This window comes from Cryptomeria japonica, chromosome 5, assembly GCF_030272615.1.
Source record: "Cryptomeria japonica chromosome 5, Sugi_1.0, whole genome shotgun sequence".
Taxonomy (NCBI): Eukaryota; Viridiplantae; Streptophyta; class Pinopsida; order Cupressales; family Cupressaceae; genus Cryptomeria; species Cryptomeria japonica.
Genome location: NC_081409.1, coordinates 125,212,265 through 125,225,981, shown reverse-complemented (window position 1 = coordinate 125,225,981; position 13,717 = coordinate 125,212,265). Strand labels below are relative to the sequence as shown.

The 13,717-nt window shown below is 36.9% G+C and overlaps 1 protein-coding gene across 1 annotated transcript in view; it reads left to right on the top strand.

Annotated features, from left to right (window-relative positions):
* The window catches only part of LOC131068392 (beta-galactosidase), a 112,405-nt gene that overhangs the window by 53,262 nt on the left and 45,426 nt on the right, over nucleotides 1–13,717 (top strand). The window contains exons 13-14 of the mRNA XM_058003574.2: nucleotides 8,672–8,781; nucleotides 9,058–9,165. Of these exons, the coding sequence (XP_057859557.2) occupies nucleotides 8,672–8,781; nucleotides 9,058–9,165 (218 nt within the window). The remainder of the gene's footprint in view (nucleotides 1–8,671; nucleotides 8,782–9,057; nucleotides 9,166–13,717) is intronic.

The window sequence follows — 13,717 nt, the reverse complement described above, 5'->3', positions numbered from 1 at the left end:
TCCTTCAGCTGGTCACAATGGCAAAAAAATTTGTCTGTCAAAGAAGTATTGTGGTTGAGAGAAGATAAACATTGCATAATGAATGCACTAATTGCATACTGAGGACATTGGAACAGAATCTACATGTGAACACCAAGAAAGACATCATGGGAAGGAGATAATCTTCATCAAAACTATATATTTTTCCCATTCTTAGAATATGAGTAAATTTTTTGAGATCAATTGACCTGCTCAATATCAACTTTATTTATTGTTGGTTGAAAATTTGTAATATCCCTTGCCCAAACTGACTGATTTTGGCTCAAGGAATATTGTCAAACACTTTGTATGTTGTCTTTCTCTATTCTGAATTTTGTATTTCAGATTGTTTGATACATTTTGAAAGTTGCCAAGAAATTTAGGAAGTTCACCAATGATGTTGACAATACCTCTTACAATGAACTAGTATGCAAGTGCAGTTCTTTTTGGTATTTTCAATGCATATACATGAAAACTAGATATGGAATGCATACCTACAGCCAACTGACATTTCGACAAACAACTGGCATGCAACTATTATGTTGATCATATATGCTATTAACAGGACATTTCGTCAAACAAATGGTATGCAACATATATCTTCTTTATTGAATTCATTCCTAAGTACAATGCTGCTATGGATTTGCCAAGACTAATTGGCTTACAAAAAGACTACAGCAATACCAAATCTGATTCTAAGTTATCACTTACAACAGCAAAATTATATGCCTAAGATTTCAATACTAGCTACTAATAGTTGCAAGAGGAACCTGATAATAGTGATACTCGATGATGGAGATGAAAGTTGCAATCGGAATCAAGCACAAATACTGTAGCGCGACACTGTTCATGCGCACTGTTCACGGGTACTGTTCATGCATACTGTAGCAGCAAGAACAAACTTTTAAAAGAACGATTACTAATGGCTGCCAATGAATCTTCAGGTCTGCACTCGATAGTCCTCAATATTCTTCAAACCCTTTCTGTTATTCCTTTACTTTAAGCACAAATATAACTCCAGAGTGAAGCTCTCCTGAAATGCCAAATTCAGTGGATATTTCACCACCTCAAATGGTTGCAACATTGAAGAATTGATGTTCTCCAATGGCTAACTGAAATCAGAAACCCTTGGCTTCTTCTCCCAATTTCATATCAAATGCAATTGACAACAATCCGATGATAAGAAAAGAACCTCTCATGTTAATTTATTCTTTCCTTGTAGGAGCTCACTTACTTTTCTTCCCAATGTGGGATAAAAGATTTTCTTATATTTGCACCTTATAATATTAAAGTGACTTTATTATTATAAGTTACTTTATAACTTTATAATAACATTAAAATATTTAAATAAATCACTTAAGTCACTTAAACTTTAATATCTCTTGAAATACTTGTCAGATTGCTATGCCGTCTGAAATAGGAATCTCTCCTCATAATTCCCCATGTGACCAAACACACTTTCTAAAAATAGAAGGGTCCATCTCTATTACCCCTGACTTACTATACATAGTAAGTATGGCAAATGGAGTCCAAATGGTATCGAACAAAGGCCAATTCCCTGAATGTTGGAGAAGAATCAATCCTTAGAAGACCCTCTAACCATCCACATTAGCCTACGAGGGTCCAATTATAGGCTAATCATTGGCTAGCATGATGTCACTAGCTAGAAGGGGACATCACAAAATTTTTTACACTTGGGGAAATATACAAAATTGTGGTTTCAACCATAGCATACGAGTAAAAACTCTCCTAATTAAGGGAAGGCTCCCCCTATCTAACTACAACTTGGAAAATAAAATGGGATGGGACAACAATCTTTCTTCTTTTTTCAAGAAAGACAATATCCTTTTCTCTTCACAGAAAAGGATAGTGATTGAATAACAGTAGTAACCACTTTCAAGTGAAATAAGAGAAAGGAAATGAAGTTTCCTGAAAGCGCAAAGACTTCCGTCACTTCCTTCGGGACGGGACAGCAATATCAAGCTCAAAGACTTGACTATTGGAAGTCCTATCTACCCTTTGCTATACTAAATTTTACAACGAATAAAAGATAACAACTCAAAGACTGAAATAATCTATTCTTTTAACACAAAGACAAGAACTAATGCAAGCTCAAAGACTTGCTGCTATTTCTTATCAAACAGTAATTTTTCCTCAAGAATAGACGCAAGCTCAAAGACTTGTTGCTCCTTCAAGAGAGTTTCCTATTTTAATTAATCTTCTCTACTTGCAGCTCAAAGACTTTAAATCAGATTGGACTAAGCTCCTTTAGAAACACTTTGCATGGAAGAAATAAAAAGATTCAAACTCAAACATGTAGCTCAAAGACTCAAAACTTGAATAATCCTTCTTTATTATTCTTCAAAACCTTCAATTCACATACATAAACTCAAAGACTTCTTGCTGTAAATTTGGCAAAGTTTTTGCTTGTTTTCCCAAAAGATAAAGATTACAAAGGACCCTCTCTTCTATTTATAGGAGAGGAGCCTTGAGAAAAAGGTGGGAGGATCCTAACTAACTTGAGAAATTCCCTCAACCACCAAGATCTATTCAACAACTAATTATGACTTCATTAACTAACTAAGACTTATTCCAACTACAGTCCTAATCGGACACAACTTGTAGTTGCCTTACCAGTGATTACAAAAATGCAAGTGATGACAACTTGCAGAAGGGAAACTACAATTCTGAAATTACAATTTTAAAATTTTACAACAAGTGTTAAAAACACTTAAGTTGCAACTCTTGAAGATATGAACAATTCGAACTTCTGAATAACTTTCTGCAATTCATCAGGGTCTGGTTCATGAGTGTTCATAGCCACCACCCTAGTTTTTACGATGACATCATGGCATTGGCATAGTGTGGAATTGCCTTTTTCCAATGCTAACCGGATTTCTTGCAACTCAGTTTGATACTTAATCAATATTTGAATGGAAGCGACTGAGAATTGCTCACTTCTCCATTCATCATGAATCTTGAGTTGCAGATCTACAAGAACTTCTTCCTCGGGCAGCAGCTCATCATTTTGATTTAAAATGTCGCAGGATGCCTTTTTACAATGGGAGGTAACATCTTGAAAGACAGCTTCACGCAACTTTAAGGTTTCATCAATTTCTTCAATGAGTGATTTGAGAACAAGAGATTTGTTCTCCAGAAGTTCCTCATATTCAATGTACATGACTCTGGAAGGAATTACGTCATGCACCTGAAGAACGCCCAACTGATGTTGAGGCATCTTTCTCCAAGAAACTAAATTTCCCTCAACCTTCTCCAAATTTAGTTTGAAAGCACCCAAGATTTGATTCAACTTATCTTCAATGATCTCCAATTTAACCATTGTTTCAAATACCTGTCTTATGACTTGTGAACATAAGTCATGCAGTTGATCAACCCAAGGGTCTAAGGCTTGAACCTTTTGGGCGGCTCTCTCGATACCTTGGATTGGTTCGCTGACCCTGGAAGAAATAGGTACTCGGCCTTCTCCACTTGAAGGTTGAGTAATACTTTGGATGGCTGCCATGAGTCTTTGATTCTCTACTTCCAGTTGATCGTTCTTGGTCAACACCTCATCATACCATTGTACCAATGTAGCCACTGTTTGTTGAGCATCGTGCTTGACAACCTCATGAGTCTGCTTACCCAGTTGAACTTTGGTGATCCGATAATCAGCTGCTTGCATTTCTTCAACTGGTTTATCTGATATTGGTTCAGCAATCTCTGCCACTCTCATCCAATTTTCATCAACGGTCACCCTTGAAACTGTTTTTGCCCTCTTAACAGCTTTAGGTTTTGATTGTTTCAACTGTTGGTAGTCAAAGGGATCAGGTGAGATCACCTGCTTCTTCCTCTTTGCAGTGAAGGAACTGAGCCATGGAGGTAAAGCCATTAACTCTGATTTTGGGATAGAGGGAGAAGCAGTTTCTGTTTGAATAACTGTGGTGACCTTGGGAGAAGTGTTCGTCTGGATAGCCACCATAGTCTACTGAGTGACAATAGGATGTGATGAGGATGTCATGAACTCATCAAAACAGGTCATAGAAGTATCAATATCAAACACAAGTACATATGAAGGATCTTCCAAAAAGATATTCAACAAATTTTCCTGAGGATGGCCTTGAGATGGTTCTGCTGTTGAAAGTGGAAGGATGTTCTGCGGAGATTCTGAAACTAAAGGGGCAGATTGAGAGCTCACATCTATCATAGGAGGAAACATGGGTACCTCAATAGGAAGTGAAGAAAGAGAATTATGTGGAGACTTTGTAGAAAGTGACTGAGGAGCATTATCAGATTGAGTTTCTTCCTCTGAAGCTTCAGGATCAATCACATGAATTTCCAACTGTGGCTTCTCCTTGCCTTGAACTGTTATTTCCTGAGGAGGAAGCACCATTGCACGGCTGACTCGCAATTTGATCCTCATACTAGAAGAGGATGCACCTTCTTTGTTGTCTAGTTGAATTTCAGACTTCCACCCAAGAGGACCTGTAGAATCATCTTCTTTCCCAACCTTAATCTTAATGAGCTTGACACCATTATTCTTAAGCCAGATATTGGTATTGGCAAGAACTGACTGAAATCTATCCAAGGTAGAAGTGCCTTCTTTATGGGACCAGTGGATAGAAGGAAGTGGAGCCTCATCAACATTCTGATTGACAAACTCAGGATCAAGAACGTTGCCATCATCAATCATACCTTGTGGCATGTTCACGAGGTTTAGATCCACAATCTGTTCTGCAGTGAGTCGGCAGTGATCCATCTTGCGAATCTCCTTTTCGGTACGGAGATCAACCCAGATATCTTCTATCCGGTGTACATGGATGAAGGTCTTCTTGATCTTCTCCTTCATGCCTCGGTAGTCGAAATCAGCTCTAGGTTTGAATCTTTTGAGTCTAATTTCCTACAACTCAGTCTCCATAGCCTTGGCCTTGATTGAAGTCATTAGAGAATATTGACCAATCTTCAATGGGTTGTTGGAAGAAATACCCATGCCAACCTTGTGCTTAACTGACTGATGTGCATGCACAACCATGATCTGCCTTCCCAATTCCATGAGAATAATCTTATCTGTTGGGTATCGTGGGAGCATGTAAGGCTGCCCGCCATAGCATCCAACTCTCATGTAGATAAAAGTTGGAAATTGTAGAAACAAAAAACCATATTCTTTCACCTTTTCCCATGCTTCATCTGAGACTCTTTTGTTCTTTAGGTTCTTGTCAAATTGACACAAATAATGACCAAAGAAAGCGTCCTGAACCCTTCTGAAATGAGACCTACTTGATCTTAGAGGCAACTAATCATAGTATTCCCAAACCGGTACAAGCATGCGGTCACCCTTGGTGGAAAGACCTGGGAAATGTCTAAGTGACGTAGCAATATACACGAGATATGAATTCATGTAGAAGGTGAAGGTAGTAGGGACGACTGCAAGTTGCTCACACAAAGCATCACTAGTGGTTTCACCCCAACAGATGTGCTGAGACTGCCTTACTAACATAATAAATTGGTACATCCAAGGTTCAAAAACATTGGAATGCTCCAATCCCATCATACGGCTAAGAAGAGTAATAGTATCACCGATCTCATTCTTGAAATCAGACCGATATAACTTTGCCCATCTGGTAAGCGCATTGTGAGGTTCATGAATCCATTTGTTGATATGACGCTTACAGTCTTTCTCCCTTTTGGCAAAGTATCCAGCTACACTTTGCTTGGAGATCTCTATATAAATGGTTTCAGAAGGTATTTTGAAAACCCTCTCTATAGCTTCTGCATCTAGGCGAATGATCACTTCCCCATCATCATTTTTAATGACTCGTGTCTCTTTGTCAAAATGATGAGCACATGCTAGAATAAATTCTGGTTCTAGGGCAGCAACTGGAAAGGATGCGGCATGATGGATATGGCTGTCTAGCAACTGTTGCATATCACCCTCCTTCGGATCTTCAATCCTTTGTATGAATTCGGACATGTCAACATGCCCTATCTCAGTATCCTTGATATGATCAAGGGAGGAGGAGACCTGTGACTGCGGAACTTCATTCTGGTATTTATCATACCTATATTTCATCTTTTTTGGAGTGGGAGATGATGATACATCTGTCATCTGGAAACAACTGGGAATGCTGCAATGTAAATCCAAGAGTATCAAGGCAATATCGAAGTCAGTATCTTTAGACATTTTCACTCCTCCAAATGAGAAAGTTCAACTTTTGTATTTTGGTTTTGTGAGAGGAGATATAAGCTTTTGACTTATTTTGGGTTTTGAAACATGTTTTGCAAGTATACAAGAGGGAAGTAAGAACATGCAATCGGGTTTTAAATTCCGAATGCAATTATACTTGCAAAACACGAAGCATGAATAAATGGAAGGAGAATGAATTTTCAGTTTGGAAGTTGGGAAGAACACATTTGCAATTGGTTTTCTAAATCCAAATGCAAACTTATTTACAAACTGAAAATCGAAGGAATGGACAAAAAGAAAAGGTATTTAGGCATGCGGGAAATGACGAAGATGATAAGTACGGATGAGGGAATTGGAAGCGGATAGATAAAAATGAATTTCGGGAAGATCACTTGGAACTTTGTCATGCAAAAATGGGAAGAACTTTCAACTTGCAATCCGGATTTCAAAACCCGAAATTGGGAAGAACTTGATTTTTTGTCATTGAAACTTGATTTTTGGACTAAAGAAGGTTAAGTCTTTGTCCAAAAAGGGAAGAACATATCTTGTGGTAGAATTTTTCACACTTGCAAATTTCTTTGCAAATTGGGAAGATTGTAAATTGGTAAGAACACATTGGGAAGAACACATTTTTCTTGTTTTGAAACTTGATCTTTTGGACTAAAGAAGGTTAAGTCTTTGTCCAAAAAAGGGAAGAACACAAATTTTCCTCTTACTTGCAATCGGGTTTCTAAAATCCAAATGCAAGTAACGAAGGAGAATTTTCAAAGGGGAAGAACAACTTTTACTTTACAAATTTCTTTGTAAAATGGGGAATTTCCTCTCATAAACGCAATATGAACATGAACAAAACTAAAACTTAAACAAGAAAATGCAAGGAAAGAAACAAGAAAGAAATACAAAAATAAAAATTACCTTGCAAAGATGAGGAGAGATCCAAGCTTGTAGAGTCAACCAAACATGGAAGATGAAACCCTTTAAATAGAATTTAAACAAAGGAAGAAACTTAGCCACGCATGGTGACCAAAGAAAAACCGATTTGCTATAAAAATGCCATAAAAAATGCCAAGGAAGTAGTTCGAAAATGATTTGATTCATCATTAAATACAAGAGAAAGCAAAAATGATTTAGAATTGAAAGCATACCTTGAATGAGAAAGGTGCGAAACTTGCAAAAAACGTGACTGGTTTTTAGGGCGTTTTTGCAAATTGATTACCCAAAACTCGCACAAAACGGTTTGAATGAAGTTTGGAATCCAGCGCATTTATGATTGAATCAAAAACGCCTTAGGAATGGGTAGATTCGAACCTCCAAACCATGGCAAATGGCACGAATGCAAGATTCAGAAAAAAAAAACGTTGAAGAAGACAAATGGCGAAAATCAGTTTGATAGATGCGTAGAACAAGGGTTTGAATCCTTCAAAGTTGCAGCAAATCTACATTTGGAAGGAATCCCTATCTTTCCTCCAAAAAATTCGAACCCAAATCAGTTTGCAAAGGCATGGGAGAAATTTTGGGTTTTAGAAATGAAACAAGAAGTTTTCAAAATGTTCATATTTTTGCCTCTAAGGCAAATTTCGGGTTTTAGAAAAGGAAATACAAGTTAAATTACTTGTAATAGGGAAATAGAATTCCCTTTACAAGTAATTTTACTTAAAACATGTAAAGGGATTTTAAAATCCCATTTACAAGTTCTATTTAAAAATAAAAATAACTTAAAGTCATAAAAACATGTAAAGGGGTTTTAAAAACCCATTTACAAGTTTTACAAAACACTTAAAAGTCATTCTACTAGTAAAGGGGGTTTTAAAACCCTTTTTACCAGTTTCCAAAAACTTGTAATTGGAGAAAAATTTCCCTACAAGACTAAAAGCTTCAAGGGGGTTTTGAAAAACAAATTACCAGTTACTGGTAATCATCGAAAAATTCTCCTACATTGAAGCAAAAACATAGCAAACGAACTCGAAACGCGACGAAATTTGAAACTTAGCTTGGGGATGGATCAACGATTGATCCAGTCCAAGGATGGGGCAAATTTCTGCCTCGGGAAGCGTTCCATAGAGAAAAATTTTTCATTTAAAAAAAATAAAAATTTCCATGTGATAGTCCAATTTTTGGAATCAAAAATTGAGGACAACATTTATTACACTGAATTTGACTTCAATTTGTAGTCAAATCACAACATACAAGCTGTATTGTTTTGGGTGTAGTTTCTCAAATGGCTTATTACTTGCTGACATTTAAAACACATTCTAATTTCTTGTCTTTTATATTACTTTATTTGTTTCATGTTTTTTGTTATTTACAATGTTACAAAATACAATTCGACTTAAGTTGCACTCAAGAACAAGTTTATTTTGTCATGGAAATACATGATTATCATTGGCTCTATGTATTCAGATTGTATACCATTATGTGTGATTTAACATTAACTAAAATGAAAACATGTACTTTTTTTGTTGCATAATTTAGGAAGGGCTCATGGAAATGTAACAACACCAAGGTTTAAGCTTGAGCAGCCTGTCTACTTGCACCCGGGGAAAAATGATATCGCTCTATTAAGCATGACCGTTGGATTGCCGGTAATCTTCAAAAGTTTTAAATAAAGTTCTTTATTTAACTTGTTTTTCTATTTTTATCTTTCTACACGATTGATACAGAAACTAGAAAAGGGGTAGTGTTATTTGGTCACTCTTATTATCTTTGGGTGATAACAATCATTTCTAATTGTAAATCTTAACAACGTGTAGTTGACAGTATATATTCTTCATGATATATTATTATATTTTTATATACCAATTATTGCATAAGAAAACTATGATAATTCATCTAAATTGATGTTTACAATTTGGATGAAGAATTCTGGGCCACTTTATGAGCGGAAGGTTGCAGGGATCACAGAAGTTACAATTCAAGGCTTCCGAGATGGTGCCCGAGATTTGTCAAAAGAACTATGGACTTATCAGGTCTCTTCTCTCTTCTATTATCACATCCTTTGCATTTTCTTTTGACACTGTATTCAACCTACTTATGTGACCTATTACAAGAGATATATGTCTTATGAGGTCTCCACATGGTCTCTAACATATCGAATTTGAAATGAGGTCTTGAAGTGGGCCTAAGAAGTTTTGATAGATTTTATGTCCATGTTGTACAAAGAAAAATATAATAAAAAAACTATGTAATGTCCCTTTCTGGATTTTTCTAGAATATGCTATTTTTTTTTGTATTTTGTAGCTTATACAAACAGGTCAAATATATAGAACAGCGACTATGAAACTTCATTCATTTTCAAATATTTTATAATAGCCAAGTTTTGGAAAATATACAATCACTATGAAAGAACTGCAAACCCTCACAAACAGTATTCAACAGAAATACTTAATGTTATTAATAGTACCATATTACTAACCCATGTTACAAATGCTGCATTGAATTTCCCTTGCAAGGTATGGCAGGACAGCAACACAAATATTGATTTGATGGTCTTTAAAATTACAGCAGTTTATTTTAACATTGTATGACAGCTTCAACTAACAGCTGAGATTCATATATTATGATATGGCAGCATACAAATAACAATGACCCTCAAATAATGTACGTCAGGATTTTCTAAGCTATGATTAGTATTACCTATGGTACAACAACCCAGGCCGACCAAGGCAGACCTAGGTCGAACCCGAGTGGCCGGCGGTCAAAAAACATCATATTTTTTGTAAAATTTAATTTTTTTTATATCCACCACTTAAAAAATGAAAATAAAACCCTAAAAGTGAGTTTTATAACATAAACTTGGCTCATTTCTCCTCATTTGTGTTGCAAACAAAACTATTTTGCTAGCAGGTTGAAGAAAAGGTGAACAAAGTTTGGCTTCCAAAATCAAATAGGAGGCATTGTGGCCGAAGCCAGTTTCCCTCCTGCCATCTAGTGCTCAGAGCTGATCATCGAATGTGCAAAACATTACAACTCTAAGCAAAGAGCGATTGTGGCTCTTGATGGCAGAGTCTTGGCAAATCTCACAGTTGAGGCAATTGTTGAAGCCTTTGGAGTCCTCACATGTCAATCCATGGTGTAGAAGACAAAGGAAAGGGTGACCATGCTCTATGACTCTTGAGTGGATGGATGCACTGGCATCATCAAAAAAAAATGGATGCAAAAGCCAAAGCCTCGTCACTCCAAAATGCCCAAGTAGCTTACCAGCATGGACTTCAAGCAAGAGTATAGTGACCTTGTCCTGATGATGAGTCGAATCATGGGATGTCAGCAAGCATTCGTCTTTGAGCCATGGATGTTTTACTTCATTGAGGAAGTGATAGATGCAATAAAGATGGTGGATTGGGCAAGGATAATTAGCAACAACCTGGACGAACAACTGAAGAATCTGATGCATTCCTAGTCCTTCTACATGAGCTCATACATTGCTTATTTGTTGGCAAGAATGGCCAAATTCAGCGGATTGTCAAGCAAAGGACCCATGGGATGCGGTCCAGGACAATTCAAAGCGCATGAGTGCTATCCTCAATTGCACCTGTACAACAATACTTATTTCAAGAAAGCAAATGATGCCTTCACCATGCACATTGTCTGGTCCTTACAGGGAGAATTTTTATGTGATTGTTGCTATAAGATATCAGGATAATGATAAGTAACTCATTGGTTTTGGTGATTACTTGTGTTATTTTGAAAGTTTGCACGGTTTCTCTTCCTCAAGTAGTTAGATTGGTTTTCAAGCAATTAGATGAATGAGATAGATAACATTGTTTCATGGTGAAATCATTTGCTCATACCTTTTGCAAATATGCAAAAAGTAGATGAGTGAAGGGATTGAGAGGTTCGAATCTAAATCTAAAGAACTTAAAAGACAACAACTACTCAGGTGAAATCGACCACACTTTGTTTTGCCAACTTAAGACAACTACGCAAAGGAGGTGCAATCTTCTAGGGTTGTGCTAAGGATTTTCATACCATCAATGAACACCATCATAGAACAATGCACATTCGATGAGTGAAGTTAAACATACACATTAAAAGGATTTTGCTCAAGAGAGGATAGAGTGTCCGTTGGAAACTTTATTCTGTGTTGGTGTGGTCATAAAACACACGTCAACAATTTGTTTCCCAGGCATCCCCCCAAAAAACATTTGCAATGGGGACACTCCCAATTGTCAGGGATGTCTCAGAAATGGCATGAGGATGGCTGACGATCTCCTTCTCAGTAGTGATTTAAAAAAAAAATACTACGAATTTTTAAGTTTAATTTTTTAATTGGGCCTTAGTGGACCCCACGCCCTCATAACCCTAAGATGCAAACATAAAACTTGGTTTCTTAGGCATATGAGTTCATTTCTACATGAAAAAAAACTGCAGCAAAGTAGAAAGTGAGAAAGACAAAGAGGGTTTGAAGGTGCTGTTGGAGAAAAAAACCAGCATTCACTAGCAAAAAAGGAGAACATTAAGGCAACAACCATTAAGAAAAGTCAAAGAGGTATGTTATTCTTCCATTTCTCTTTTCTTTTTCTAATTTTTCTAAGCTTAAATGATGAAATGTATGATTTTTTGTGTTTTTTTTTAAATTCTCAGTTTGCAAAACAAAATGAGCAGCAGTATTGAAAGTAGTGGGCATCTTGAGAGGGAATAACAAAATGAAAGCTAATTGGTTGAATGGGGGACAATCTCAAAGAAATCAATTTGAATGCCCTTTCAAAGATTTAAAAACATATGCAAAAGTCCCTTTAATCCTAAAAAACCTCTTCTTCAAATGGCAACACTCCTAGATAAAGACAAAAAGAAAAATTCAAGGGGGTAGTAGATTGTGGTTATGCAACATTTGTAAAAGAAAAAATTTCATGGGAGCTACACAAGAGTCTATTCTCATCTACTGGGTTTTACATGCCATGAGGTCAAGTTTTATAAAGAAATAAAAGACAATGAGAGGGTAGATGTTATAGATTGCACATGGAGGCAGAATCACAGTCTACAAGGCAGCCAATGCAAATACAATCCGCACAATCAGCTATGCCTATGCCCTCTATGTTTGGTGGTCCTAGTGTTAGTACTAGTAGTGGTATTCATGTTTGCACAAGAGGGAAGAGGAAGGCTACTAGTACTTCTAGTGAGCAGCCAAATCCACTTGCAAATATGTTCAATGTGCATGCACGAGATGTGGCAGAGTCCTCCATAGCCAAATTTTTTCTATGCCCATGCCATCCCATTCTATGTAGCACGTTCTCCCTACTTCAAAAAAAAGTTTAGAGATGTGACAGCTGTTGGTACCTCATTAGCCCCCCTTGGAGAACATAAACTACATACTACACTCCGTGACAAAGAATATACTAAGGTGAGTGTGGTGATGGAGGACATGAGACTGTTCAATTAGGATGGGCTGGTCTATTGTCATGGATGGGTGGACCAATATTAGACATTGGCCACTTGTCAACATCATGGTCACATGTTCAGCTGGTTCATATTTTTAGAGCCATTGATTGTTTTGGGAAGCACAAGGATGCTAAATTCTAGTTTCATATTTTGAGGGATGCCATAGAAGAGGTTGGGGCACCCAATGTTGTGCAGGTGGTCACTGATTCGACTTGTGTGTGCAAATTAACTGGTTTGATGGTTGAGAGTGCTTACAAGCACATCTTTTGGACCCCTTGTTGTGTTCACGTGTTGAACAACGCATTGAAAGACAAAGGGAAGATAGATTGGGTGCAGTAGGTGTGTAATGTGGCTTGGCAATTTTGATGTAAAACCCCTGATCTTTTGCCTTAGACAATTTGACAAACACTTTGCCTGCAACCTGTATGTTTGCTGGTTGGGTGTTTCTATTTGTGTTGTTTTGGTTCTGTGTGCTGCATTTGATTTTTTTTAAATGCTCAAGATTGACTAACAATGACATAGAAATGATATGCCAATTGTTTTTTTTTATGACTTCACACATGCATATAAGTGACTGGAAATATTAACTACGTCTACTTGACAAATTATCAAACACTTGGCATGCATCTATTCAACCCAATATGAAGGTACAACAAAAGACACTTATAGCTAATAGACATTTAGACAAATATGTAGCATGCAACCTTGTATCTCCTTCTTTAGATGCAAACCAAGTATAATGCTGATATACAACTGATCTAAATGCAATGCCAAGACTCTTGGCTTACAATCGAAGGTTGTTTCAATGACTGACATAAAATGTGCACCTACAGCACTATTGATAGCAGCGATCAGATTTATTCCTTTAGACAATAAAAATGCAAGTAATGAACCTGGAGTAATATGCTGTTATAAATTGATGATACCAAGGGAGACCTAGCAGCAATGAAGATGCCTCCACAATGAAGAAATATGCTCAAGTCCCAAGGCGTTTTGACCTTAAGAAGACTCTCCAGCCCTAGAAGAAGGTACGGCTGGGCCTTGAGAATATGTACAGCCTTGGATATGTGCCAACAATTCATAAATCCAACCTTCAAGATTTATCTTCTCTTTGAATTATTTACTCTTCAAACCCTTGAAATA